The sequence below is a fragment of the Drosophila subobscura genome, chromosome U (genome assembly GCF_008121235.1).
Source record: "Drosophila subobscura isolate 14011-0131.10 chromosome U, UCBerk_Dsub_1.0, whole genome shotgun sequence".
NCBI lineage: Eukaryota > Metazoa > Arthropoda > Insecta > Diptera > Drosophilidae > Drosophila > Drosophila subobscura.
Genome location: NC_048534.1, coordinates 13,049,906 through 13,076,808, shown reverse-complemented (window position 1 = coordinate 13,076,808; position 26,903 = coordinate 13,049,906). Strand labels below are relative to the sequence as shown.

General features: G+C 55.5%; 3 protein-coding genes across 3 annotated transcripts; 2 read left to right on the top strand and 1 right to left on the bottom strand.

Annotated features, from left to right (window-relative positions):
* The first annotated feature begins 372 nt into the window (after nucleotides 1-372).
* LOC117902007 (protein split ends) lies at nucleotides 373-22,482 on the top strand. Its single transcript, XM_034813054.1, has 14 exons — nucleotides 373-446; nucleotides 1,251-2,797; nucleotides 2,861-3,868; nucleotides 3,934-4,593; nucleotides 4,662-4,780; nucleotides 4,850-7,404; nucleotides 7,441-11,512; nucleotides 11,544-18,387; nucleotides 18,460-18,566; nucleotides 18,690-18,770; nucleotides 18,915-19,113; nucleotides 19,186-19,455; nucleotides 19,531-19,859; nucleotides 19,926-22,482. The coding sequence occupies exons 1-14, from the start codon at nucleotides 388-390 to the stop codon at nucleotides 20,211-20,213; spliced, it is 18,138 nt and encodes a 6,045-aa protein (XP_034668945.1). The 5' UTR covers nucleotides 373-387; the 3' UTR covers nucleotides 20,214-22,482.
* A 942-nt stretch (nucleotides 22,483-23,424) lies between these two features.
* LOC117902011 (39S ribosomal protein L10, mitochondrial) lies at nucleotides 23,425-24,612 on the top strand. Its single transcript, XM_034813059.1, has 3 exons — nucleotides 23,425-23,440; nucleotides 23,623-23,732; nucleotides 23,840-24,612. The coding sequence occupies exons 2-3, from the start codon at nucleotides 23,711-23,713 to the stop codon at nucleotides 24,571-24,573; spliced, it is 756 nt and encodes a 251-aa protein (XP_034668950.1). The 5' UTR covers nucleotides 23,425-23,440; nucleotides 23,623-23,710; the 3' UTR covers nucleotides 24,574-24,612.
* An 11-nt stretch (nucleotides 24,613-24,623) lies between these two features.
* Nucleotides 24,624-26,774, bottom strand: LOC117902010 (homeobox protein Mohawk). Its single transcript, XM_034813058.1, has 4 exons — nucleotides 26,670-26,774; nucleotides 25,763-25,836; nucleotides 24,977-25,699; nucleotides 24,624-24,922 (listed from the first exon to the last, which is right to left on the bottom strand). The coding sequence occupies exons 2-4, from the start codon at nucleotides 25,810-25,812 to the stop codon at nucleotides 24,748-24,750; spliced, it is 948 nt and encodes a 315-aa protein (XP_034668949.1). The 5' UTR covers nucleotides 25,813-25,836; nucleotides 26,670-26,774; the 3' UTR covers nucleotides 24,624-24,747.
* Nucleotides 26,775-26,903: the final 129 nt, after the last annotated feature.

Genomic DNA, 26,903 nt, shown 5'->3' with positions numbered 1-26,903 from the left:
TCTGTCTCTATCTCTTTCTTGCTCGTAGATAGCAAGCAGCAAATTTCGTTTGTAGGTTAATTTATTGTTTCGTTGAGATCCATAACAACAGTTGGCATCACGCGATATTCAATGTGGAATGTGGAATGTTCCAGTTAAAGTTCTAAAAATTGAAACCACCAATAATGCCTAATGGTGCATTTATTTGAATCAGACTTTTGGTCAGACTAATTACATTCTATCAACATCCAAGGCAAAGTATTGCCTTTAAACTGCTTGTTTTGCACTATCAGCTGTGCCGGCTAAACGCAATTTAGTTCCATTTTGCCCAAGAAACTCCCAAAATCAGCTTACCCCAGAACTAAATTCTACGTAGATTCTACACGAAACCCCAATTTTACCTAGCACATGTGGCAGAGCAACATTCTTAGGCTCCCCTGCAACATTTGCAAGGAATCTACAATAAGGTATGGACAATGGCAAGCAGACAGTATTTTTCGGTATATTTCTGCGAGTCAGAGCGGTATATTTTATCGATAATTCCGCGGTCACACTGCAGAGGCGGCAAAACGTAAAAGCGAATCCCATGAAACAAATACCAAAACGCAAAGCAGAACGAAAAAGAAGCAAGCAAAAAATAAAAGAAATAAATAAAATATATGTGTATAGCAAAAACCGGTTACAGCCATAGAAATAGCAGTCAGCAGCAGCCGCCGTTTTTCGAAGCCAAAGAACGTGGCTCTCGCCGTTGCCCGGCTTTTTTTTTGTGTGTGTTGTGTGATAGTATTTGTGTGCATGTAGCGGCGGCGTACGTGCCTGTTTGTGTGTGCTGTGCGTGTGTGTGTGCGTGCGAGTGCGTGTACTGCTTGCCGCGTAAACAAGAGACGACGGACGGCGTACGTCATTTGGCGCCCGTTTATTTATTTGGTTTGGTGAAATTTTACTCTCAAGTGTTTCGCACAAAAGAAAACACTCGAAAAGAAGAGGAGAAACAATTAAATTAAGTGAAAAATAATTCTCCATGATAGGCGCTAATAGAAAATTGCCCGCCAAAGGGGCTGCGCTTGGGACAAGCAGTGAACAGTTGAGGACACAGATTCCGGCAGAGAAAACCGCGAGATAATATATTATGCGGAGGTATAGCCAACCAAAATATGATTATATTTGATGGGGAAATTATTCCCCCCATAGATAAGACTTGTGCTTTCCCGTGGAAATAATACCAAATACCCATAATAATCCCTCGTTTGCTTTCTGATATAATTTTTTAGGTCTACAGAAGAACCACCGACAAATAGCTACGAAAGGAACAACTATTACGATCGCAGCAGTCGCCTGAACAATTACCAGCCAACAACAACAACAACAACAACAACAGCAGCGTCAGCAAACGCCAACAGTAGCCCTTCTGCCAGCAGCGTAACAGGCACAGGAGGAACCACTGATAGATCGAGGAATAGAGATCGCCTGTACAGGAATGGTTCAGCAGCCGCCCAAACGAACAACACTACGACAGCAGCCAGTAATACGCAATCGACAACAACGGCAGCGGCAACAGCAACAGCAGGAGCTGCGCCGACGCCGCCACAAGCGTTAGGTGATCGTAGCAACAACAACAATATACAACATCATCAGAACACTCCTCGGGTGGTGGCACCGCAGTCATGGTACGAAGCCGCCGCTGCTGCAACGGCCCAATTAAAGAGTCCTGGTGGCAGTGGCAATGCCGGCGCCTCAGCAGCTACTACCACAGCAGCAGCGACAGCAGCGGCAGCAGCAGCTACAACAGCCACAGCTCAAGGTACAGCCGGCGGCTTTGCAATGAGCAGCTCACCGATCAATCACCAGCATCAGCAGCACCAGCAGCAGCAGCCACATCCTCCTCCGCATCATTTACATTACAGCAGCGCCACCAGTGGAGCAGCGCCATCCGTGGGATGTGCCGCCACCGCAGCCGCCACCTCCGCCTCGTACTCATCACCCGCCCAGGCGGCGACCACCGCCGTGCATCGCAGTGTCGCCTATGCGGGAAGTGCTGCGGATGATCGCGATGCGATGCGATCAAGCAAGAGTCACCACAACCACCACCTCCACAACAACAGCAGCGGCGGCAGCCTCAGCGGCAGTAAACTCAATAAGCTGCTGAAAGCGGGTGCAGCGACAGGACGCTGTGGCTCTGAATCGCCAGGAGGAGCAGGAGGAGCAGGCGCAGCAGCAACTGCTGCAACGACGATGACGATGACGACGACAAGTACAATCACAAACAATAGTTTTAGTAATAATAGTTTAAATAATACAATAACCACGGCAACTCCGACGATGCCAACGATTGCATCTGAATCTGTGTCTGCATCTGCATCCCCTGGAGGTGCCACAGCAGCAGGAGCAGTTGCAGTTGCAGAGGGTAGCAGCAGCGGCAGTGGCGGTGACATTCTAAATGTGGCCGCTGCCCTGGCAGCTGCCGTTGATAATGGGACGTCCACCTCGGCACTAGCATCAGCGTCCGCCGCCTCCGCCGCCGCCTGCTCCCTAGCACTGACATCATCCTCGTCCACGTCGAGGCCACACCAGCGACACCATCATCACCATCATAATCATAATCATCAGCATCAGCATCAACTGCATGGACGCAGCACCACCTCGTCAAGTCGGTCGCACTCGCGTTCGCCGAGCAGCTACAGCAGCTCCCACAGCTCCTCATCAGCGTCGTCGCACTCATCGTCACACTCGCACGCGTCCAGTCCGGTCCAGTCGGGCATCCAATGTGCATCAGATGGTCGTAGCATCTCCCGCAGTCTCCAGTCGGTGGCTGTCAACAGTGAGTACACCTCTAGCATGCATAGATATTCCTCGATGAACCTCAACTCCTTTCCTCCCTCAGGCACTTCTTCAAATCCCAGTGGCAATGCTGGAGCCGTGGCCATCCCTAGTGGCAGTGGCGGCGGCTGTGGTTCCAGTTCCAGCAGCAGCAGCAGCAGCTCGAGCAGCAGCAGCAGCGGCAGTGGCGGCGGCTCCTCCTCCTGCCTGGCTGTGAATCCTGTGGTGCATTCCGAAGACAATCGCCCACTGGCGATACGAGTACGCAACCTGCCCGCCCGTTCCTCGGACACATCCCTCAAGGATGGTCTCTTTCATGAGTACAAAAAGCACGGCAAGGTCACGTGGGTGAAGGTCGTGGGCCAGAACTCGGAGCGCTATGCCCTCGTCTGCTTCAAGAAGCCCGACGATGTGGAGAAGGCCTTGGAGGTCTCCCACGACAAGCACTTTTTCGGCTGTAAAATCGAGGTGGAGCCCTACCAGGGCTACGACGTCGAGGACAACGAGTTCCGCCCCTACGAGGCCGAGCTGGACGAATACCATCCCAAGTCCACGCGAACCCTGTTCATCGGCAACCTGGAGAAGGACATCACGGCCAGCGAGCTGCGCGTGCATTTCGAGAGCTTCGGCGAGATCATCGAGATCGACATCAAGAAGCAGGGCCTCAACGCCTACGCCTTCTGTCAGTATTCGGACATTGTCTCGGTCGTGAAGGCCATGCGCAAAATGGACGGCGAGCATCTGGGCAGCAATCGCATCAAGCTCGGCTTTGGCAAGTCCATGCCCACCAACTGTGTGTGGATCGACGGGGTGGGCGAGAAGGTCTCCGAGTCCTTTCTGCAGTCGCAGTTCACGCGCTTTGGCGCCGTCACCAAGGTGAGCATTGATCGCATGCGGCAGCTGGCCTTGGTGCTGTACGATCAGGTGCAGAATGCTCAGGCGGCGGTCAAGGATATGCGCGGCACGATCATGCGTGGCAGGAAGCTGCAGGTGGACTTTGCCTCCAGGGAGTGCCAGGATGCGTTCTATGACAAGCAGGAGAAGCAGCAGCAGCAGCAGCAACAGAATGCGGGTAAGTGTGAAGCTAAATCTACCATCAGACCAGCAGCTAATGGTTCTCTTGTCTCTCCTTGGTAGGTTCCTCTTCGCGTTTCAATCGCTATGAATCCTCTACGGGCTCCTCCGCCTCCTCCGTGCAGCAGTCCAGGTCGCGTGCCTCCTCGTTTAGCCGCCATCAGACAAACTCCAACGATGGCTGCGATACTGGCGGCAATACGCCCACGAGCGGCGGTGGCAACAGCACACCTTCGGGCAGCTCTGCCATGCCTGCGCCCAGCATTGCCTCAGCCATTGTGAGCAGCGGCAGCAGCAGCAGCGGTGCACCGGCAACAGCAACAGCCGCAGCATCAGCAGCTGCTTCTGTGGCAGGCGCCTCCAGTGCCACACTGCCATCTGTGGTGGGGAGCAGCAGCGGCAGCTGTGCGTCGTCGATGCCGCCAATGTCGCCGGCTGCCATGGCGCAGGTAAGAATGCGCATGGCCAGGAGCGCGCGGCACACCATTGACTTTGATTTCAACGATGTGGCGACACAGCGAAGATTTCGCGCTGCTGCTGGCAACATAGAGGAGCCGCACGACGAGGACACAGCCAGCACAGTGGGCAGTCGGTGCGATTCGCCAGTGATTGCTGCCCGTCTGGGCCCCGCACTCGGCGTTGGAGAAACTCCCATGGAGGCGACGCTGATGAACAGCAGCAGCGGCAGCATAAGCTTGGGTGGAGCCAGTCGTAGACGTTGCGGTAAGTTATCCAAAGATTTTCTAGCTGCAGCAATCCACAATCAACGCTTTCGTTTCCTTTTCCCATAGAACAACTCATCCTCGATGAATGCCCGTCCAGTGGTGATGAGGGGGGAGGCGTGGTCAGTCCCAGGAAGCGCATCAAAATGGATTACCATCACCTTCATCATCATTCCAATGCCTCAGGGGTAAGTGCCTGTCTATGAAACTCTCTCTTGGACTCCTTTTCACACTCTCCACTCCGCTTCTCTCTTTAGCTGGTGGATCCCTATGCCTCCTCGGGGGACAAGCAGCAGCTGCAGCAGCAACCTTTGACCCTATCCAACTGTGATGTGATACACGATCCGCTCAATCGCAAGAGCGAGATCCGACGAGTGTCCGAGGCATCGCCCAGCAGCAACAGCATGAAGTTCCCTGGACACCAGCCACCGTCCTCCCTGATGCTCAGCTGCCGCCGTCCGTCCATTGATGTGGGCTCCTTGACGGCGCTCTCGGCCATTCGCCATGGACTCTCGGACCAGCAACATCAGCAGCAGCAACAGCAACAGCTGCAGCAGCTGCATCAGCACATGATGATTGCTTCGCTGGCCGCGAAGCGACGCCGTGTGGCGCCCATGCAGCAGCCACCGACAATGGGCAACAACAGCAGCTCTGGCGGCGGCCAGCTGCTGGGCGGAGGAGTCACTGGAGTGACGCCCAACGACGAGGCGTTCCATCATCATGCCTCGCGAGGACGCGGCCATCAGCTACATTCCCATCACTCGCACGAGGCCAGCGGCGGGGAGAGTGCGGACGGATCGCGGCCGGGCACGCCCCTGTGCGATGAGCGGCCCGAAGTGCTGCCCTCCGAGCCCCGACGCCTGCCCCCGCCGAGAGAACGGACGAGGGAGAGGGTCAGGGAGGTGATGTGGCTGCCGATGCCCAAGTTTGGCTACTCGTTCATCCAGCAGCATCGCAGCGGCCCTGGCAGCGGCAGTGGCGGAGGCAGCGGCAGCGGCTGCTCATCGAGCAGTGTCTCCAGCTACCTGCTGGGATGCTCCTCGGCAGCTGGTGGGCCCTCGTGCTCCTCCAGCGGCACCAACAGCAACAGCAACTCTAGTCTAAGCGGAGGACTTGGCAGTGGATTGGGCACGGGATCATCATCGGCCTTTCTGCCCAGCCCCTCCTCGCGCTACTGGCGATCCTCCTCGCACCACTCGCACCAGCATCACCATCATTCGCACCACTCGCAGCAGCAGCAGCAGCAGCAGCAGCAGCAGCAGTCGTCCTCGGGCTCCTCCTTGGGCCTGATGGCCAGTCCGGCGCGTCCGCGCTCGCTGAGCTCCAACTCGAGCGACTCGGATGTGCCTGGACATGCCGGTGGGAGTCCCTCGCTGGACGAACGCCTCCGCAACTTTGAGGAGAACTACGAGCGATGGTCCGGCGGCAGCAACACCCAGCAGCAGCAGCAGCATCAACAGCAGCAGCAGCAGCAGCAGCAGACGAGCAGCAACACCAATTCCAGCCACAGCCACAGTCATAGCCACAGCCATGGCCAACAGTCGAGCAGCACGACGCCCTCGTGGCAGCTGTCGATGCACACGAATCTGAGCGGCCTGAGCACGCATCCGGCCAACTCGGGCAACAGCAACAGCTCCAGCGGCACGGCCTCCAGCTGCCACTCGGCGAGCAACTCGCGGCACAAGTTCCTCGACATTGACGAGCTGCAGCCCTCGGATATCGTCAAGTCGCTGCTCGCCAAGAAGTCCATCTTCGACGACGATCTGCAGCGGCTGAAGAAGAACCAGTGGTACGATCCGTGCAGCGCGGACTTTGCCATCGGCTCCACCTCCATGGGCTCCACGGCGACAGCATCGCGGCATGGCCTGTGCAGTGGCAACACCTCGCCAGCGCTGCTGCCCAATCTGGCGGCCATCAAGACGACGCCCATCATAGGCAACTGCACGCCGATTCTGTCCAACTCCACGAGCTCCAACAAGACGACGAGCGGACTGCTCCAGCGACTGAGCAGCCTGTCGCCCATGAACTCGCCTCAGGCCTCGATGTCTCCCTACAACAGTCCCTCGCCCTCGCCATCGGTGGGAGCGGCCACGCCAAGCGGACAACTGTCCGCGAAGCCCATCGTTGGATGCAGCAACAGCAGCAGCAGCAGCGGCAGCAGTGGTGCAGCAGCAGGAGGAGCAGCGATTGCCACGGCAACGGCGGTCACCGCTGTCTCGGCTTCGGCATCGCCAGCAGCCACCTCGGGCGCAACCAAAGGACTGCAGTATCCGTTCCCCAGTCACCCGCCTTTGCCAAACACTGCGGCACCACCGCCAGCCGTGCAGCCAGCCCCACCACCACCGCCAGAAACGGTGAAGCAGCAGCAGCAGTCGGCAGCCAAGACTCCGCCACCAGCAGCCAATGTCAGTCTGACAAAGAGTCTGAGTGTGCCCGCCGAGCCACTGGCTACGCAGTCGCCCAGCGCCAGGGCACAGCTGCAGAAGTCTGCCTCGGTGCCGGGCAGCACGAATGTGGGGACAACAACTACCTCCAGCAATGCACCCTCGAGCTCATCCAATTCTACATCATCGTCCAACGGTAACAGTTCCTCAGCAACAACAGCCACCACCACCACAACACATGTACAAAAGTCCCAACAGCAACAGAACTGCAGCGAAGAGGAGCACAAGGGCAAGACATCCTCCTCACACTCCTCCTCCTCCTCCCACTCGCATTCGCACTCCCACAAGAAGAGCAGCAGCAGCAGCACGAACCGATCCAACAGCTTGGAAAAGGCCCACAGCTCGAACCGAGCCAACAGCACGGACAAGTCCCACTCTGTGGACAAGTCCCACTCTGTGGATAAGTCCCACTCTGTGGACAAGCACAGCAGTGCGAACCGTTCCAACAGCACGGACAAGGCGAATACCACAAACAGATCGAACAGCTCAGACAAGTCCCACTCAACGACGACGACGGCGGCTACGGCAACGGCAACGACATCGAACCGTTCGAACAGCGTGGACAAGTCGCACAGCGGACCAACGAACCGTTCGAACAGCACGGATAGGTCCCACAGCAGCAGCAGCAGCAGCAGGCACAACAGCCGCTCGGATGGTGGCGACAAAAAGGCTAAAAAGACCTCCGACAAGAGTTCGACTTCAACGTTAACACCTGGCGGCGACAAGCGCAAGAATTCCGCAACATCTCAATCGTCCAAGTCGGCGACTCCACGCATCGAAGACTCCACGGACACGGACGATCCTGGGGAGCGATCCGAGAAGGAGCAGCGTCAGGAGCGGGAAAAGGCGCACCAGAAGGAGCGCCACGAGAGGGAGAAGCGCAAGCACCAAGAGCGAGAGGATAAAGATAAGGACAAGGAGCGAAAGGCCCACCATCAACCGGAGGACAAAGAAAAGGCCCACCAAGAACGGAAGGCGCACCACCAGGAGGAAAAGGAAAAAGAGCGCAAGGTCCAGCTGGAGGAGAAGGAGAAGGAGCGCAAGACCCAGCTGGAGGAGAAGGAGCGTGAGGAGCGCAAGGCCAAAGAAGATAAGGAGAAGGAGCGCAAGGCTCAAGAAGAACGTGAGCAAAAGGAGCGTGAAGAAAGAGAGCAGCGAGAACAGGAGCAGCGAGAGCAGGAGAAACGAGAGCGAGAGCTGCGCGAAAAGGAGCATCGGGAGAAGGAGCATCGCGACCGGGATCACCGAGAGAAGGAACAATCCTCCCGGCGATCCATCTCGGACTCGGACCAAGAGTCCCGCATGTCCCGCATGCGCGAGATGTCCTCATACCACAAGAGCAAGACGGATGCCAGCTCCGAGGCCAGCAGCTTCTACTCGCACAATGTCACGCCCAGCGTGTCCTCCACTGAATGCGATCGGCAGCACAACAAAGAGAATGCCGCCGATGCAGCAGCAGTCGCACCCTCCTCGTGTCCGACGCCAGCGCATGATGGCAGCAATGCCACTGCCGGCAAGGATCGCTCGCGGAAATCCTCCAGAAACTCTCCAGGTCCCCGCATCCACAAGCGTCGCCTGAGCTCGCAGGATAGCAACCACAGCGGCGGCAACGCAGGCGGCGGCGGTGGTCTGCACAATCATCACGACGACTATGTGAAGCGGATACGCATGGAGAACCATCAGAATCCCATACCCAGCCAGAACAGTCAGAGCAGCCAGAACCAGCGGCTCAACGAGCGTCACGACGTGGCCAAGGAGCAGCACAAGAGCAGCAACAGCAGCAGCTCGAAGGACTGCGACGCCAAGACAAACTCCAGTTCCTCGCACTCAAAGTCGCATGGCAGTGGCGGCAGCTCTTCCTCCTCCTCGAAGCACCATCGCAGGGAGAAGCATCACTGCAAGAGCATTGCCAGTGCCAGTGCTCCCTCCTCGATGGATGTCACAGCGATGGCTGCGATGGAGGCGAACTTCCCAATAGCAGCAGCAGCAGCAGCAGCGGCAGCGGCAGCATTCAAGCAGCAGCAACAGCTGCTCAACACCAGCGAGGAGGAGCAGCAGCAGGCACAGCCGCAGCCCAAGCGGGAGAAGGAGCGGGACCGAGAGAAGGGCGACAGGGAACACCATCACCACAGCAGCAGCTCCTCCTCGCGCCACAAGAGCAAGCGAGAGCGTGAGCACCATCGAGAGCATCATCGCGAGAAGAAGCGCCACTCGGTGGCCGAGTCCATCCTCACCGATGAGGAGCAGCAGCACCCGCAGCTCATGCACGCGCATCTCCAGCTTCACCATCAGCAGGAGGAGCAGCAGCTGCAGCAGCAGGAGGAGCATCAGGAGCACCATCATAATCCACATAGACGCACCTCAGCCACGGGCAGTGGCTCTGCGGGAGAGCTGAGCTCCGCTCCGACCAACACCTCCAGCGGCAAGGGCCATCGGGAGGGTGGACACCATCACCACCACCACCGCAGGAGGAGCGTGGACAGGAAGTCGTCGAGGGGCTCCGACGAGGGGCACCACTCCTCGAAATCGTCGCGCAGCAAGCTGATGATGCTCAGCTCCGCGGACTCCGACGACACGGATGATGCCTCCAAGAAGCACTCGATCTTCGACATACCCGACGACTGCCCCAATGTCTCGATGTACGACAAGGTGAAGGCCAGAAGCTGCAAGAACATGCAGCGGCAGGCGGAGGAGAAGAAGATCAAGGCCAAGTTCTCGCAGCTGAAGCAGTCGCGGGCCAAGAAGAAGCGCTCCACCAGCTACGACGGCGACTCGGACACGGAGTTCGAGGATCGCCACCACAGGAACAGCGGCAGCAGCAGCTTCCACGGCCGCCACATTGGCCTGTCCAGCAGCGACGACGACGACGATGAGGATGAGATGATGCACAGCCACAACCAGAGCCGCATATTCTCCGATTCGGATGCGAGATCCGAAGTGGATCACGAGGCGGTGGCCAGTCGCGTGCTCCAGATGCAGCAGAATCTGCGCCGTCTGTGCGACGGGGACGACAGCTCCGAGGACGAGATACGCAGGAACTTCACCAAGCACAATCAGCACGGAAAGCGCAACTCCCACACGACGCGCATTGCCTCCGATTCGGAGTCGCAGTCGCAGCCCGGGGCACCCGAGATGCTGCAGATCAAGCAGGAGCCACAGCTGCAGGCAGACATGGAGCTGGACATGGAACTGGAACTGGACTCGGAGATCAAGCAGGAGCAGCTGTCGGACGGGGGTGAGCCGAAGACAGAGTTCAAGTCGCGCCACGACTCCAACTCTTCGATGGAGGAGCGCAAGCTGAAGACGGAGATCAAGAAGGAGTATGGCGATTTCTACGCCTCTGCCGGCGGCTACTCCAATGCCTACTCGGACTCTGGCACGGGCAAGATCAAGGACTACTCCCCGGAGGCGCGCAAGAAGCACAAGAAGAGCAAGAAGCGCCTCAAGTCATCCTCCTCCAGAGACGTGGAAGCCCAGCAGCAGCAGCAGCAGCAGCAGCAACCCCAGCCATCCCTCGTTGTGTCCATAGCCACGCCCTCGATCTTCGATGTGCACACATCCGATTTGAAGGGCAACAAGTTTGTGGACAGCTTTGAGGATCTAAAGGTGGAACGGGAGCAGCGCGAGCGAGAGAGTGTCCTGCCCATATCGTTGGACATTTCGGCGAGTGAGCGGCGCAAGCACAAGGAGCGCAAGGAGAAGAAGCGCGAGAAGCTGAGGAACCTCACTGCGGAAACGAACAGCGGCGGGAGCAGCGTCACCAACGCTGGAGCAGCCATAGCAGCAGCAGCAACCAGCCAGGGAGCACCAGCCGCAGCAGTGGCAGCAACAGCAACGGCAACTGCTGTTCCACCTGTCAGCAGCAGCAGCAACGAGCTCGGCGAGAAGTTGGAGAAACTCTCCAAGGAGGAGCGACACCGCTTGAAAAAGTCCAAGAAGTCCAAGAGTCTGGACACCTCATCCTCCTCCTCCTCCGCGAGGCTGTACAATGCCTCCGCCGGCAGCAGCCTTGTGGCACCAGCGGCAGCAGCAGCAGCAGCCACAACAGCTGCCGCCTCGCCAGTGCCTGTGTCTGTGCCTGTGTCCCTGCCCATTCCTGCCACGCCCAGCTCTGCGCCAGCTGTCTCGCGAGACAAGACGCGGGGCGAGGACAAGATGGAGTTCATCTTTGGCATCATCTCGGACGAGGATGAGTCGCAGTTCACGGACGAGCAGCCAGAAGGCGGCGCCAAGGAGATCTCCACGCGAGAACCGATTGTGTCGGCAGCCCTGCAGACCTACAAACAGGAGCCACCAGCCACACCCACCTCGGCGAAGGTACAGGTGCAGGAGAACCAATTGCCCAGCCAAGAGGAGCAGCCACCAGTGGAGAGAACCCGCCAGACGGGCGGCACTTCCTCCTCCTCCTCGCACGCGGACAGAGAGCGTCATCGCAAGGAGAAGCGCGAGAAGAAGCGACGCGAAAAGTCCCATCGAGCAGCAGCAGCAGCAGCAGCAGCAACAGCAGCAGGCGGCGGCCCAGCAGCAATCCACGTCCAATGCCTCGAAAATCGAGGACGACAACAGCGTGGACATGGATGAGGCGGGACGTGCCTTGGAGGCGCAACTGATGGACGACTTTGACAGCAAGATGATGCCCGATGAGGCCACCCCGTCGACGGCCAACACCTACAGATCGGACATGGCCGATGTGTTCCGCTTCTCGGACAACGAGGACAACAACTCGGTGGAGCTGAAGCTGCCGGCGTCGATGGACAAGCTCGGCAAGCAGCCGGCGGAGGAGCAGCACAAGAGCAAGGACAAGAAGAAGAAAAAGAAGCGCTCCAAGGAGGAGAAGCAGGAGAAGCTGCTGCGCAGGGAATCATTGCCGACGCCGGGCGCTGCTGCGGCTGTTTTGTCCGCTCCCCCGACGCCCGGCAAGCTGACGGTGAACGTTCAGGCAGCCGCCAAGCATGCGGAGGATCACATGGACGCCAAGCATCGCCCGGCATCGCCGCCGCTGTGCAAGCCCTCGCCCAGTCTGCCCTGCCTCATTGGCGACGATGACGACGAGGATGTGGCGCCCGCGAAGGTGGTGCCCGTGCATCCCTCAGTCAGCCTGCCACCGAGCACGCCCACCACCAGCGCACGGGGCAGCGACAGCCTCACGCCATCGCGCGAGAAGCCGCGCCTGATCAGCCCCATTCCCAAGACGCCGACCATCACGAACAGCTCCATGCTGTCCACACAGTCCGCAGAGACGCCAGTGAGCAGTGGAGCAGCGGCGGGTGCGAATTCCTCGGCCCTGGCCACGACACCCACATCCTCGACAACAGCCGCTGCGGCCGCCGCAGCAGCCTCCGCGGAGAGTTCTCCGACGAGTGCGGCCCTCGGGAAGAAGAAGGACATCTTCATTCCCGGCTTCGATGGCCAGCTGGATGACAGGATCAGCGAGTCGGCGGTGCAGTCCATCTCGGCGGAGTTCAACAGCGGCTCCCTGCTGGATCCTCTGGGAGATGAGCCCAAGATACCGGTGGCCTCGCCCCCGGGCGCCACCAAACCTCTGGATAAAATGGAGGACAGCAAGTCGCGGGTGACCATCTCCCAGGAGGAGACGGAGAGCGCCGTGTCGGCGCTGCTGGGCGAGAGCTTTGGCACCTCCTCGACGGCCGACTACTCGCTGGACGGCATGGACGAGAGTGAAATGGAGACGCCGGCCATTGCGGTGGCCGAACCCGATGAGGAGGCCGCCCTGGCGGCCAAGGCCATCGAGGGAGCCGTCGAGGTGGAGCCACCAGCCATTCTGGAAGACGAACCCGAGGCAGAACCAGCCACAGAAGCTGAAGCGGAAGCGGAAGCAGAGCCGCCGGTTGTGGTGGGCGCGGGAGGCGTCCTGGATCCCGATGAGATCAACAAGGCGGTGCAGAGTCTGAAGCACGAGGACATGATGGACATCAAGGCGGACACGCCGCAGTCGGAGCGAGATCTGCAGATCGACACGGACACCGAGGAGAATCCCGACGAGGCAGACAGCAGCGGACCGAGCCTCAAGATTGATGAGACCGCTCAGAGCTCCTCCTCGCCCGAGAAGTCCATGTCGAGCAGCAGGGAAGCGGCGGCCAAGCCATCTCCACCCAAGGAGGAGAAGAAGGGTCCACCTTCGGTCATCACAAAGCTGCCATCTTTGGAGCAGCAGAAGCCACCATCGGTGATGATCAGCGGCAGCTCCATGACATCTTCCCCCGCGAAGATTGAGCCGCCGACAATCAGCAAACTGCAGCAGCCGCTGGTGCAGCCCGTGCAGACGGTGCTGCCCGCACCCCCGGTGCTCCAGCCACCAACCGTGTCCGTATCGATAGCTCCTGCAGCGGCAGCAGCGGTGCCCGCAGCGGCACCTGCAACACACACGACTCCCACGCCCGTCATCAATCTGGATCTGTCGAATGTGATGGGCAACTGCTCGAACAGCAGCAGCTCCGTCTCTCCCTCGATCTCGTTCGGCAGTCCCACGCCCAGCCAGAGCATTCCCTGCATGCCGCAGGCCTCGACGCCCAAGCAGACGCCCCAACAGCTGGCCCTGCGCACGCAGTCGCTCATCATGCAGCCACCGACCATCTCCATACCGGAGCAGACGCCGCACTTCATGGTTCCCCACATGGTACTCTCCCCCCACCATCCGCAGCAGCAGCAGCAACAGCAGCAGCAGCCGACGCCAGGAGGTTACATGATGGGCATACGGGCACAGTCGCCACACAGTCCGCTGCTGTCGCCGGGACGAGGCGGACCGCCCATCAATCGAGTGGTGGGTCAACTGAGTCCTGCAGGTCGTCCCGTGCCAGGGGTGAACCAGCAGCAGCAGCAACAACAGCAGCAGCAACATGCACTGATGACATCCCCGCAAGGCGGCAACATGAGTCCGCTGGCCAGTCCCACGCAGCGTGTGGTGGCCAGCAACGCCACGTCACCCACCACGAGCAAGCCGAACAGCAGCTACCAGCCACGAGCACAGCCCCAACAGCAGCAGCAGCAGCAGCAACACCAGCAACAGCCATCGCCCAAGTCGCTGATGGATCTGCAATCGTCGCCACAACTGATTCCCATGCCCATGCAGAAGATGCCGCCGATGCAGGTGCCACACCACCCGACAATCATCAGCAAGGTGGTGACAGTGCAGCCGCAGCAGGCCACCCAGTCCCAGGTGGCAAGCTCACCGCCTTTGGGCAGCCTGCCGCCGCACAAGAACCTGCACGTGAATGCACAGCCACAGCCGTCACATCACCAGGCGCAACAGCAACAGCAGCAGCAACAGTTGTCGCCGCAGATGATGTCCAAGATGACGGCAGCGCATCAGCAGCATCAACATCAGCAGCAAGTGCATCAGTTTATGCATCAGCAGATGATGCAACGACAGCAGCAGCAGCAGCAGCAACAACAGCAGCAGCATATGCAGCAGCAACAGCAGCAACATGGACATCAGCAGTCGCAGCAGCAGCAACTGCAGCACCACGGACAGCAGCATCATCAGCTGCAGTTGACGCCCGCGCAACAGCATCAGCTGCAGCAACAGACGGCACAGCAGCAGCACTTCCAGCAGCAGCATCAGATGAACCAGCAGCAACAGCAGCAGTTGAACCAACAGCAGCAGCAGGCCCAGCAGCAGCAACATCAAGTGCAGGCACAGCAGCAGCAGCAGTTGAACCAACAGCAGGCGCTGCAAGCGCAGCAGTTGCACATCCAGAAGCTGCAACAACAGATACAACAACATCCTTCCCAGCAGCAGCAGCCTCCACACTTGGGTCCGCCGCCACCGATGTTTGCGCAGCATCCGCCACGCGGCATGCCGAACCAGCAGCAGCAGCAACAGCTGCCACACAGTCCGCCCTGCAAGCCAAACCCATTGGTGCACAGTCCATCATTGCTGGTGAGAGTGCCACAGCCGCAGCAGCAGCAACAATCGATGCAGCATCAACCCTCGCCAGGAGCCACGCAAATGCCGCACCCAACGCCGCAGCTGAATGTGATTCAGAGTCCAAGCAACAAGCAGCAGATGATTGTCCAGCAGCACATTGTGCCAGCGCCAGCGCCAGCAGGCCAGGGACAGGGACAAGCACCGAGCACAGCCAATGCGATTCACTACCCAACGCAGCAAACGACTGCAAATCCGAAGGAGAACCCAGTGGAGAAGTCTCTGGCCATCAAGACGTCGGAGAGTGTTTCGGTGATTCGAACGCCGACACCCACGACCAGCGGCAGTCCGGCGATAATATCACCAAAGGCGGCAGCCAGCGCCACCTCATCGCTGCTGACGGAGGAGAATCTCATCAAGATATCGCAGCCCAAGCAGGATGAGCTCATCGAGCAGGACTCCAAGGAGGTGGACAGCGACTATTGGTCCGCCAAGGAGGTGAACATCGACAGTGTGATCAAGAAGCTGGACCCGCCCGCCGTCATCAAGGAGGAGAAGCGTTCGCCCATCGAAAAGCCAATGCCGCCGACAGTCGCTCCACCTGTGGAGCTGCCACCAGTGGAGACACCAGTGGCAACACCAGCTCCCGCTCCAGCTCCTGCTCCTGCTGCTCCTCTGCCAGCTGCCACCGTCAACAGTTCGGTGAACGATCACGACACGGAGGACGAGACGGAGACACGGCAGATGCCGCCGAAGCCCAGCACTCCGACTGTGGGCAGGCCGCCGGGTCGTGGAGGCGCCAGCAAGCGCGGCCGACAGCCGCGTGGTGCCAAGAAGCAGGGAGGACTCCCGCTGACCACGCCAGGCGCTGCACCAGGCGCAGATGCTGGCCTGGGCATCACTCCCGGCGACAATGGCGTGCAGACGCGTCTGAGGAAGCCGGTGACGGCGCCTGTGACACGCGGCCGGAAGGGTCGTCCGCCCAGGAATCTCCTGATGCAGCAGCAGCAGCTCCAACAGCAGCAACTCGCCCAGCAGCAGCAGAAGTCCATGGAAATGGCGACACCCACACCCACGGCAGCAGCTGTTGCCGCGGTGACGCCCACTCCGGTGCCGACGGCCGCGGAGAAGAAGGCCCGGAATCAGGCGCTGACTCAGGCGACTCCGCCCGGTGTGTCTAGGTCCAGCCAGGACATCTATGAGTTTAACGATGACTCCGGAGAGGCGGAGCCCAAGCCGAAGATTGCGGCTGTGGTGCCGCCAGTGGAGGATCAGCGGCCGCGTCTCATTCTGACAATCAACAAGGCGCAGCCGTCGATTAAGAGCAGCACCGAAGTGGAGCCACCAGCAGCGCAGGCGCCACAGCCACAGGCAGAGGCACAAGCACAGTCGCAGCCGCAGCCACAGCAGCAGCCACAATCCCTGCCCCACAACGATGCCATCATCAGCGACAACTCGAGCGAGTCGAGCAACACGCGCAAGTCGCGCCGCCTGCAGGAGAAGGAGGATCGCAGCACAGTGGATGACATCATCGAGGATGTGGTGCGCAATACCAACACCCAAATGGCCGCAGGACTCGTCCAGCAGCTGCCGAAGGGCGCTCAGACGCCTCCACGCCGCTCCGGACGCAATGCACAGACGAAGAAAGCGGATCTGGTGAGCACCACCAATGCTGTGGGTCGTCCGCGACGCTCCAAGGACAGGAAGACCATCTCGGAGCCGCTGTCGAGCCTGATGGAGGACTCGTCGCAGTCCTCGTCGCCCGCACCGCCTGCGACTCCCATTCTGCACGCTCCCGAGCAGCCGCACATGCCGCAGCTGGACAGCAAGGAGATTGAAGCCACCACAGCCACGCCAACTGCTGTTCCCTCGGTTCCCGTGCCTGTGCCTGTTCCTGTTCCTGCTGCAGTGCCAGTGATGCCCGTGCCGAAGCCCACGATACCGCAGCATCCCAAGAAGAAGGCGATTGCCGCAGCGGAGATCGAATCGTATCAGGCCATCAACTCGTCGATACCCAGCGGCGGGCTGCCCATGCATCAGACAGCAGCGCCGGCAGCCACGCAGAAGATCACTGGCGGAGCAGCGGATGCCGTGAGCAAGGCACTGGTGGATCCCGTCACGGGTGTCATCACCGCGGGAATGCCACAGGGCAAGGAAGGCAACCTGCCGGCAGCAACAGCTGCAGCACCCACCAACAGCAGCAGCAGTGAGGCGGCACCACAGATGCAGCAGCATCAGCAGCAGCAACACCAGCATCAGCAGCAGCAGCAGCAGCATCAACAGCAGCAGCAGCAGCAACAGCCGCTGCCACAGCAGCAGATCAATGCCACAGTTTTGGCTCCAGCTACGGCGGCGCCCATCACGGCGCTCGGCGGCAACAAAGCCGTGCAGCTGGAGGCAGCTGCTGCAGCGGCACTGCTGAACAAGCCCGTCAGCGTGTTGGTCAAGGGCAATGCCAATGCCTCACCTTTGATGCAGCAGGGACAACCGCAGTTGGTGGCGCCACCGAAGCAGCAACCGATTGTGCTGCAGCAGAACCCATTGCCCACGGTGTTGCAGCATGCGCAGCTGAGCAGCGTGCGGCCACCGCAGCCACTGAAGGCGCATGTCCTGAACAGGGAGAAGAATCTCCAGCAGCAGCAGCAGCAGCAGCAGCTGACGCCCACCAAGCAGCCCACGGTTGCGGGGCACATGCTGCTCACAGATGCCGCTGGGAATCAGCTGATGCAGCCGCAAATCATAGCACGACACCTGCAACAGCAGCAGCAGCAGCATCTGCTGGTGAATGTGCCACCACCATCGGCACACTCTCCGCATTCCCCGAGGATTCAGGGACAGCAGCAGCAGCAGCAGCAACACCAGCAGCAGCAGCAGATGGGAGCAGCTGCACCCATGCCACAGCAGCAGCAGCAGCAGACGCTCGTCATCAAGCAGGCCACATCTGCAGCACCGCCGCAGATTCTGCATGTGGTGAGCTCGAAGGCTTCAGTGGTGCCGCAGGCGCAGCCACAGCAGCCACTGCCACCCGCCGCCTCGGCGACCGGACACATGCAGCAGCTGGGAAAGCCCAACTTTGGCTACGTGCCCACCGTCCTGCCATCTGCCACATCCGCGGCAGCAGTCGCGCAGCATCAGCATCAGCTGTACAAGCCACCCAACCAGCAGAAGACTGCACCGCCGCAGGGCGTGCAAGTGCAGCTGCCGCCGCATGGGCTGCCCATGCTGCCCAACCATCCAGGATTGCTGCTGCAGCAGAAGGCCCCCGCGCATCTGCAGCCGCAGCAGCATCAGTTGACGCCCTCGCCGCCGCCCGGCAAGCCGAATCCCGTGGTGCACAGCCTGCAGGTGCAGGCAGGACAGATGATGCCAGGCAGTGTGGGCAGTCCGCCGCCCGTCTCCGTGGCCGCGGTGCTCAAGTCGGCGCAGCAGCAGGCTAACTCGGCAGCAGCAGCAGCAGCAGCAGCGGGTAAGTGCCAGGCGGCTCCAGCAATCGCTAGCAGAAGGACTGCAACTAATTCTCGATCCCGATCCCTTGCAGTGTTGCGCACAGCCATACCCAACATCAGTCCGCAGGGACAGCCGCGGGTTTCCCCACTGGTGCTGCCGCCAGGCATGCCGGGAGTGCCGCCGTTCGATACGAGTCTGGTAAGCACCTCCCTCAGCTCACTCCTAATCACAGCTAATCCTATGCCAAGTGCAATTGCGAACAAAACTAATGCTACAACTAACTTTAAACTCTTGAAATTGCTAACATTGTGGACGCTGCAGCATGATCTGGGTGCCTATGTCAGCGGACGACGCACCCAGAGCCCGCCGCCGGCCCATCAGCAGGCATCGCCCATAACACCGGTAATGCACGAGCTTTACTTGTGGAGCATACAAGTAGCGTAATCCCAACAACCCATCCAAACAAAAGAAGAACGAGAGAGAGCACACAGCAAACAGCTTGAGGAAAGCCTTTACTAATTATTTTCTTCATTCTATTCCTTGCAGAACGATGCCACGTATCGAGGTGTGGCTGCCTCCAGGGACTTTATGCTCTATCAGCACCATCTGATGCGCAGCGGCGACTACGACGACAAGATGATCAGCAACAGTCCGCCGTTGGAGCTGCGGCGACCAGGCAGCGGGCCACCGCGCACCATTGCCGTGCCACACAGCATGCAGAGTCCACAGGATCGCACAGCAGCGGGTAAGTGCCAAAGGAAGAGCCTCTTTAAAGCATAAATCATTTATGTATTCCCCTTGGTTCGTTCCCCTTCAGACTCCCCACAAATGGCGCAGGTCTATGTGCACAATGCACGCATTCCCCATGCCCACTTCAGCGACATGGCCACGCGGGCGGGCTACTACGAGAGCGGCGGCATACAGCTGGAGCCGCCGCCAGCCCATCGACCAGCGGCCTCCATCAGCGTGGTGGTGCCGCCACCGCCTGTCGGAGCGAGCGTCAGTCCGTTCCTCAGTCGTGACGGCAGCCTGCAGCTGGAGGATCGCGAGAGGGAGATGGAGCGCATGTCCATGATCGCAGCAGTCGGTAAGTGTCTGCACTCACGAGCTCGAACAGGAACAGCAGCCCCGACTGATGCACATTTTCCATTCCGTTTTACAGTCAAGCAGCAGCAGGAGCAAATGCCAGCTGCGGTTCTGCACGCTGGCATGGAGCTGGCCGCCGCCCAACAGCAGGCACCGCCAGCCATGGCCCCGCCGCCGGGTGACTCGCTCGTGACGCTGCTGCAACGCTATCCCGTGATGTGGCAGGGATTGCTGGCCCTCAAGACGGACCAGGCTGCCGTTCAAATGCACTTCGTGCACGGCAACCCGAATGTGGCGCGTGCCTCGCTGCCGAGCCTGGCGGAGAGCAGCACGCCGCTGCTGCGAATTGCCCAGCGTATGCGCTTGGAGCAGACGCAGCTGGAGGGAGTGGCCAAGAAGATGCAGGTGAGTGCACCTCTCTCACCTCTGGGTGGTAATCGGATGATAATCGAATGTGTTTCCCATGAACAGGTGGACAAGGAGCACTGCATGTTGCTGGCCCTGCCTTGCGGCCGAGACCATGCCGATGTGCTGCAGCACTCGAGGAACCTACAGACCGGATTCATCACCTATCTGCAACAGAAAATGGCCGCCGGCATTGTGAACATACCCATACCGGGCAGTGAGCAGGCCGCCTACGTGGTGCACATCTTCCCGGCCTGCGACTTTGCCAACGAGAACCTGGAGCGTGCCGCTCCGGATCTCAAGAATCGTGTGGCCGAGTTGGCACACCTCCTGATTGTCATAGCCACTGTCTAAGCGACTGGCAGTGGCTGCACCACCCGACTCTGACTATGTAAAACTCCAGGATGCGACACCTCACCCAGACTCAGACATAAACAGAAAGCCCCACAAGAACTACCAGAGACAACCAACAAAACCAACAAAACAAGTTACGCTCTTCTAGTATTTTAAGTAATTTTAAATAGCGGTTAAACAAGCAAAAGTTTAAAAAAGCAAAAAGCAAAGCAAAAATAACTTCAAGAAGCAGAATCACATGCAAACTTTATTGAATAAATAAATGCAAGCAACGAGAGATGAGAATATGTATCTAAAGAGGAATGAAGAATGTCCAACAAAACAGAACTCAAGCAAAGCGAAAAGCGAAAAGATCCCTTCCGCAACCACTTGTACACTTTGAAGGCAAAAGCAAACGCAAAAGCGAAACACGATGAAAATATATTTGTCTAAATTTAATTATTTAACCTTCCTCTAATTTAATCCTTTAAAAGAAAAGCAAAAACAAAAAGAAAATGAAAAGAAAAAGAAAAGAAAAGCTTGCAAAGTATCGTTAAGTTTGATCTCAAGAAAAGAAAGTTTTATTTTTTGCTTAATTTAAAATGAAAGAAAACGTAAGAAAAAACAAACAAACAAACACAACAACAAGAACACACATACACACACACACAAGCAAATGTTAAACGAAAAAAAGCTTAAAACATGATAACTGTTTACTGTACTATGCATACTACTACCCATACCATACCCATACCAATACCAATACCATACCATACCATACATAATATGAATATCCGATTCTATCAACCCCAAATACCCCTCTCTAGCCTAACACGTTTAAGTTTTTTGATTGGTGACTACTTCAAGGGTCCCGTCCCGTACAGCGCCCCAAATACTTTTTACACATCTTACAAAGTTTCCGCCAGAAAGAAAGTCCCAGAATTTGTTGTTGATTTTTCCATTCATCGGTTCATTGGCTCCATGGAAGGCCCTGGAAGAAAGGCCTGGCATGGACCCAAGTACCCAGATCGAGCGCCCAAGAACCAACCAACCTACCTGTCTGGTGTGGTCTGATCTGTCGCCAATGCTGTTTGAAGCACAATTAGGTTTAAAGATGCGCCCAGAGGCTTTTCCTACGATTACATACACACGTATACATTACATTATATTACCATACACATACACACGTACACAACATATACACATACACTACGAGTATATAGAGCGTATTTAATTATAAACGAATATGTGTTAAGCCAAATATTTTAAAGTTTAGAGAGAGACTAGTTTTGTGTCGGATTTCCTCCGCTCTGCACCAGAGCACCACCTTATTTAACACCAAAATCCCCGCAACGGGGGGTCCTTCCGGACTCTCGTCGTTGCGGGTCTTTTAGTGCGAACATTTATTTCTGTTGGATCTTTTTTTGGTTTTGTCGATACTACATTACAACACCACCACTGCCACAACACTAAAACACACTGGACTAAATCTAAATCGAGGCGTTTCGTTCCGCTGTCCCTTGTCCCAGATATTTCAATTGATCAATTTACATTTAGTTTGTGCGCGTGAAACTTTGCAAGATGATAGTTTAAGGACCGGGGGTGCTGGGCCGGGGGGACCCTCTTTATACCCTCATAAGCCCAATGCTGACACATACACAGACCTAAACATACCCACGACACCATATGCTATACAATAAACAATATAGTACTACCCTCTCTGTACACTCCTTAAACTTAAACGTACGTTTTCACGCCCACTTGTAAATTATGTGACGACAACAAGCAGATGACACAAGAAGAAGAAACAGAAAAGATAACAAGAAAATGCAAAACAAAAACAAAAGCGAAAACAAAAAAAGAAAAGAAAAGAAAACAAAACAAAACACAACTGTAAAATATTTAAATTATTTAGAATCTAACACAGATATATGAAATGTAAATACAGTTTAATTAGTGTTTAGCGCGTATTTAGTTGTATGTTTTAAAACTAAACTAAAGAGAAACTGTACATTATATAACACAACTAATGATACGAAAGCAAAAACAAACACAAACACGAAACGATCGAGATCAGATCAGAGAAAGAGATGAGATCAGATCCGATCAGATCCGATGAGATCATACAGAAACAGATAAACAGAAAGTAAAACAAATAATAACAAATTTCAAACAGATACGAAGCGCTGTTCAACATATGTTTATGTATAAGTTGTATGTTTTAAGCCACTTTTTAGTTATTTCCTAAGTTAATTTGAAGAAAAACGATTAAATTACACTTATTTCTTACACTTGGTTTCGTTTCTTCTTATTATTATATTTTCCTTTCCAACTAAGTATTGAAACAGACACTTTCGACCTCTCTCCTAACAGATCCAGATCCCAGATCCAGACAACTGTCTGCTTTGATTGTTCACAATAGCGTTGTTGGTTGCTCAGATAAATCGTTATCTCTCTCTCAGCCCGCGAATACCAAAACAGAACCGAACCCATTAGCGAAATGCAACTTATACATACATATATACATAATATATATAGATGTTAATGTTATAACTGTAATTAAATAAATTCTATACCTATGCATTATGACGGTGTTGGTGTTTTGTCGATTCTCCCTCCCATCCCGACGCTTATGATATTTGAATTTCAGCTGCTGCAAGTGCCCTGAAGAAGACGAAAACTCCCACAACTCTACACAAAAATGGCTGGAAATAATAAATACATATGATCATATGCCGTCGTCCATAATTGTGTTTATTTTCAACAATTGGTTGCTTTCAAACACAAAAATAAGCATTAAACGATAACCGAACCGGTTAAATCGGTTAAGGGAACGCTAAACGAGCTGTCTCGCTATTGAGATTTTTCTTCATACTAAACGTGGTCACACTAAAAACTCAAAAAAATTTCACTCGATTTACACTCACTCAATTTACACTCACTCAATTAACAACAGGCTGCGAAAAGTGAGCAGCACTGTTCCCCAACATTTGGCACGGAATAAGCACCATTTAGTACCCTTGGAGGGATGGATATCCTCGAATTGAGGAAAATGGTAAATGGGATAAAATTAAAGTTTTAAAGCTGAGAGTCCTAACTAGATGGCAATATTAATTAGAAGATCAAAGTCGAGGAAATGATTTTTATATGTACGGTATATTTTGTAAATGACAAAGTATATTTCGGTATATGATTGAGAATCGCGCGGTATCTCTTTTATCGATAACCGCGGTCGCACATTATAAATTGTAAATAATATAACAATAAAAGATAATAATTGTGGTTAATAAAATAGACTGTTGTCAATAATTGGACATAGGTCCAATCAGCCTGTGAAATTGATTCTGGGGCTGTAACGGAAAGCGTTTTACCATTCCAATTGGATCTCTCGTTTTTACACTCAAACCATTTTCCTCTTCTTTCTTCGTAGCTCCACCGAGTGAATTTGTATTTATATTGCAAAACTGTAAATAAAATATAAATATAACACCACAAAGGACACAGAGCAACATTGAGACATGGCCAACTTGATGCAGAGAAGTAAGTGCTGCCTGGAATTCTATTGCCATGCTGATTTTTGGCGGCACTTAATGTCGTCTGGTGGTTATACAATCCGATAAACTATTGTACGTATTTGTCCCTTACAGGCCTGCCCCTGGCTAGCACACGCAGTCCGGTGCTGCAGTTCCTCCGTTTCCGTGGAAAAATCAACATACAGCGTCCCAAGGAGCCGCATTATGAGCGTGCCCGAGTGATTGCCGTCACACAACCCAAATACCCGGAGCTGCCGAAGGCACGCTCGTGCTTCAAGACCCGCGCCGAACGCACCCAGGAACAGCTAGTGAATCCCTACAACGAGATCATTGCCCGGGAAGTGCGAAACTGGCTGAATCACTCGCAGCTGGTGGCCATCTTCCACATGAACTCCATCAGCTCCGAAGAGGTCTTTCGGGTGCGCGTCCAGCTGCACAAACAGAACCTGCATTTGAAGTCGTACGGCCGCAAGATCATTAGCCAGGCAGTGACCGGCACGCAGTATGAGGCCATCATGCCGCTCTTCCACTCGAATCACTGCATTGTGTTCTCCCCAAACCAGCAGCAGATTGGCCAACTGCTGAAGATCACACGCAGAGTGCCGCAGATGGTGCTGCTGGGTGGCATTGTGGAGCAGACGCTGCTCAGCCGAAACGAGCTGGTGGCCTATGCACAAATGCCAGGACTACAAGGCGCTCAGGCACAGCTCGTGCAAACCCTGAACCTGGCAGCTGGCCAACTGGTCCAGCATCTGCAGGCGCATCAGGGCAATCTTGTGCAGGTCCTGGACGTGCACGCCAAGGGCACTAGCAATGGCAACAGCACAGAGACGACGGACGAGTCATAATATTGTAATTGTTAAATAACAAGAAAAGCAAAAAAGTGATTAATTTGTCTTTCATACTAAACTAGCAGCTAGAAATGTTAACTACGACTAGATTGCACTTTTCCAACGGGCCTGAATCTTCTGCTGGAATGATGGCGTCAGATGCGTTTCGGGTGCCGATGCGATGGAGCTCTCTCAGGAGCTGATCGTTGTCATGTGATGCCAGCGCTGTCTGCAGTTGAAGGCGAGATTCGCCAGAGCCTCGGCGGCATCCAGTTCGTCCTTGTGATGCAGCATCCAGCCATCACCGCGAGCCGTGGCCGTGACAGGTCGCTCCTGCCCCTGTCCCTGTCCACTGCTACATTTTTGTCTATAGCAATAGCAATCAATAGCAAATCAATCACAGAACGGAGCTACTCCTTACCTGCTCGTATTCCATTCGATGTGGTAATTGTTTCGGTCTGGCGTGAACTTCGCTGCGCTCTCCAGCCACTTGTTGAGCTGCGTGGCGGTGGCTGGCTGCGTGGTCGTTGGCCCCGTAGCCGCGTCCTCTGCCGTGCTATCCCGCAGATATTTCTCCATCATTTGGTGCTTGTACTTGGGCCTGCCCACCGGCACAGTGGGCAGCATGGGAATGCGCTGACTACTGTGCTCCGACATGTTCCCAGACTCCACGTAAAAGTTTGGCTTGTACACAGCTGTGGAGGCGTTGTTGGCGTTGCCATCGCTGCCCGTGCTGCGGCTGGACAGCTCCAGCTCATCGTCGTCGTAGTCCCCATCGTCGTCTTCGCCCACACATGGCCGCATCTCCTCCTCCCATATGCTGTCCTCCGATGAGATGCTGAACTGCTCGACGTTCCCCCGCGCATTGTGGTTGTAGTTCTTGATGAGGTGTCCCCACGACTTTTTGGCCTTCTCCCGCTCAGAGTTCTTCAGCTTGCGCCGCCAGTTGGCGAACCAATTGCAGATCTGGGTGTACGTCAGGCCCGTCTCTCCCGCCAGCTGCTTCTTCTCCTCCCTGCTGGGATAGGGATTCTCCCGCCGTCGTATGAGCCAGTCCTTCAGCATGCGCTTGATGTCCGGCGTGAACAAACGCTTGGCAGCCCGCATCGGCTGCTGCAGCTCGTCCTCTGGTGGCCAGGCACGTCTGCAAATACCATAACATCTGGTCGAATCAATGTTGGATATGCTCCGATCATGTCACACTTACCTGCTGTGGCGACGATTGCGCTTGGGTCGCGAGGATGAAGTCTTCTCCATGGCACTGGCACTGGCACTGACACTCTGCAAGTGGAGAGAGAACACGAATGAGCGATCTTTGTGCACGATAATAAAGCAAATCCAATCATTTATAAATACTCTCTGTAAGTCAATTCAATTTCAAAACTTTCGGTGGGTGGCGCTATTTCTGGCCGACCCGACGAATTTTTCATGTTTTTTGGCTCTGTTGCTGTTTTCTTTACGTTCTCAAATGAACGAAACGAAACAAATATTTTGGCTTTGTCGCGAGAACACAAGAGAGGGAGAGAGAGAGGATAGGTAGGATGGATATCAGCGAGAGAAAGAGAAAGTTTCCTCCCCCCAACAGGGAAAGACATTCAAAGTATGTTAAGGGTCTCCGAAGAGTTGATTTCATGTTTAGATATTCTCGATTGAGCAATTCATTGATAAAATCCTGAACGAAACATGTTTTTCCACACACCAAACTGTACATACATATTTACATATATATTTATGTATGTGTGTACATAGGTATATTTATACCTCTACGCTCAGCAGTGTGACAGTGGACAATGGACACAGAATATGTATAGATCCATGATGTTTACGATTCTCAGCTAATTGTTCATCCATGGGGGCCCTTAAGCGTAAATGGCACAGGCACTTTCTGCTCTTATTTTGTGTGCAAAAAGGGGAAACGAAAGGTGCCTCTGCACTTTTGTTGACACTCTCAGATAATTGTGTTAACATTTATTATATAATCCTTATGGTCTTGTTTTCCAACCCAATTCGAAAACCTCTCAATTTACTTGGACCGAACACTCGATCCGAGCTGTCTTTGGGGTTGCTGCTGTTAGTTTTGCGTTTGGTTTGTGGATCACTTTCTGCGCACCCACCTGTAAATTTTGCAAATCTGAATTTTGTAATTGTGTTCTTTTTGAGAATTCTGCGGCCCGCCGAGTGGTCAAGTGTGTCGCTCGTTGGACGTACTACAGCGAACTGAACGCAGCGCTCTCCAACAGTTTTCAAAAACGAAGAACTCAACACTTATCACACGAATGTGTGCGGCAGGCAGGCACTTTCAATCTATTTACAAAACACGACAACAAATGGCATCGTAGTTCGCTCGG

Excerpts from the sequence above, each read along its gene's own strand:
- LOC117902010 (XM_034813058.1), bottom strand. The coding sequence starts at position 25,812 with ATGGAGAAGACTTCATCCTCGCGACCCAAGCGCAATCGTCGCCACAGC. Across the intron at positions 25,700-25,762 it reads CGCAATCGTCGCCACAGCAG|ACGTGCCTGGCCACCAGAGG; the intron begins GTAAGTGTGACA and ends TGGTATTTGCAG. Across the intron at positions 24,923-24,976 it reads ATCGAATGGAATACGAGCAG|ACAAAAATGTAGCAGTGGAC; the intron begins GTAAGGAGTAGC and ends CTATTGCTATAG.
- LOC117902011 (XM_034813059.1), top strand. The coding sequence starts at position 23,711 with ATGGCCAACTTGATGCAGAGAA. Across the intron at positions 23,733-23,839 it reads GGCCAACTTGATGCAGAGAA|GCCTGCCCCTGGCTAGCACA; the intron begins GTAAGTGCTGCC and ends TGTCCCTTACAG.
- LOC117902007 (XM_034813054.1), top strand. The coding sequence starts at position 388 with ATGTGGCAGAGCAACATTCTTAGGCTCCCCTGCAACATTTGCAAGGAA. Across the intron at positions 447-1,250 it reads TGCAAGGAATCTACAATAAG|GTCTACAGAAGAACCACCGA; the intron begins GTATGGACAATG and ends ATAATTTTTTAG. Across the intron at positions 18,771-18,914 it reads AGGCATCGCCCATAACACCG|AACGATGCCACGTATCGAGG; the intron begins GTAATGCACGAG and ends TATTCCTTGCAG.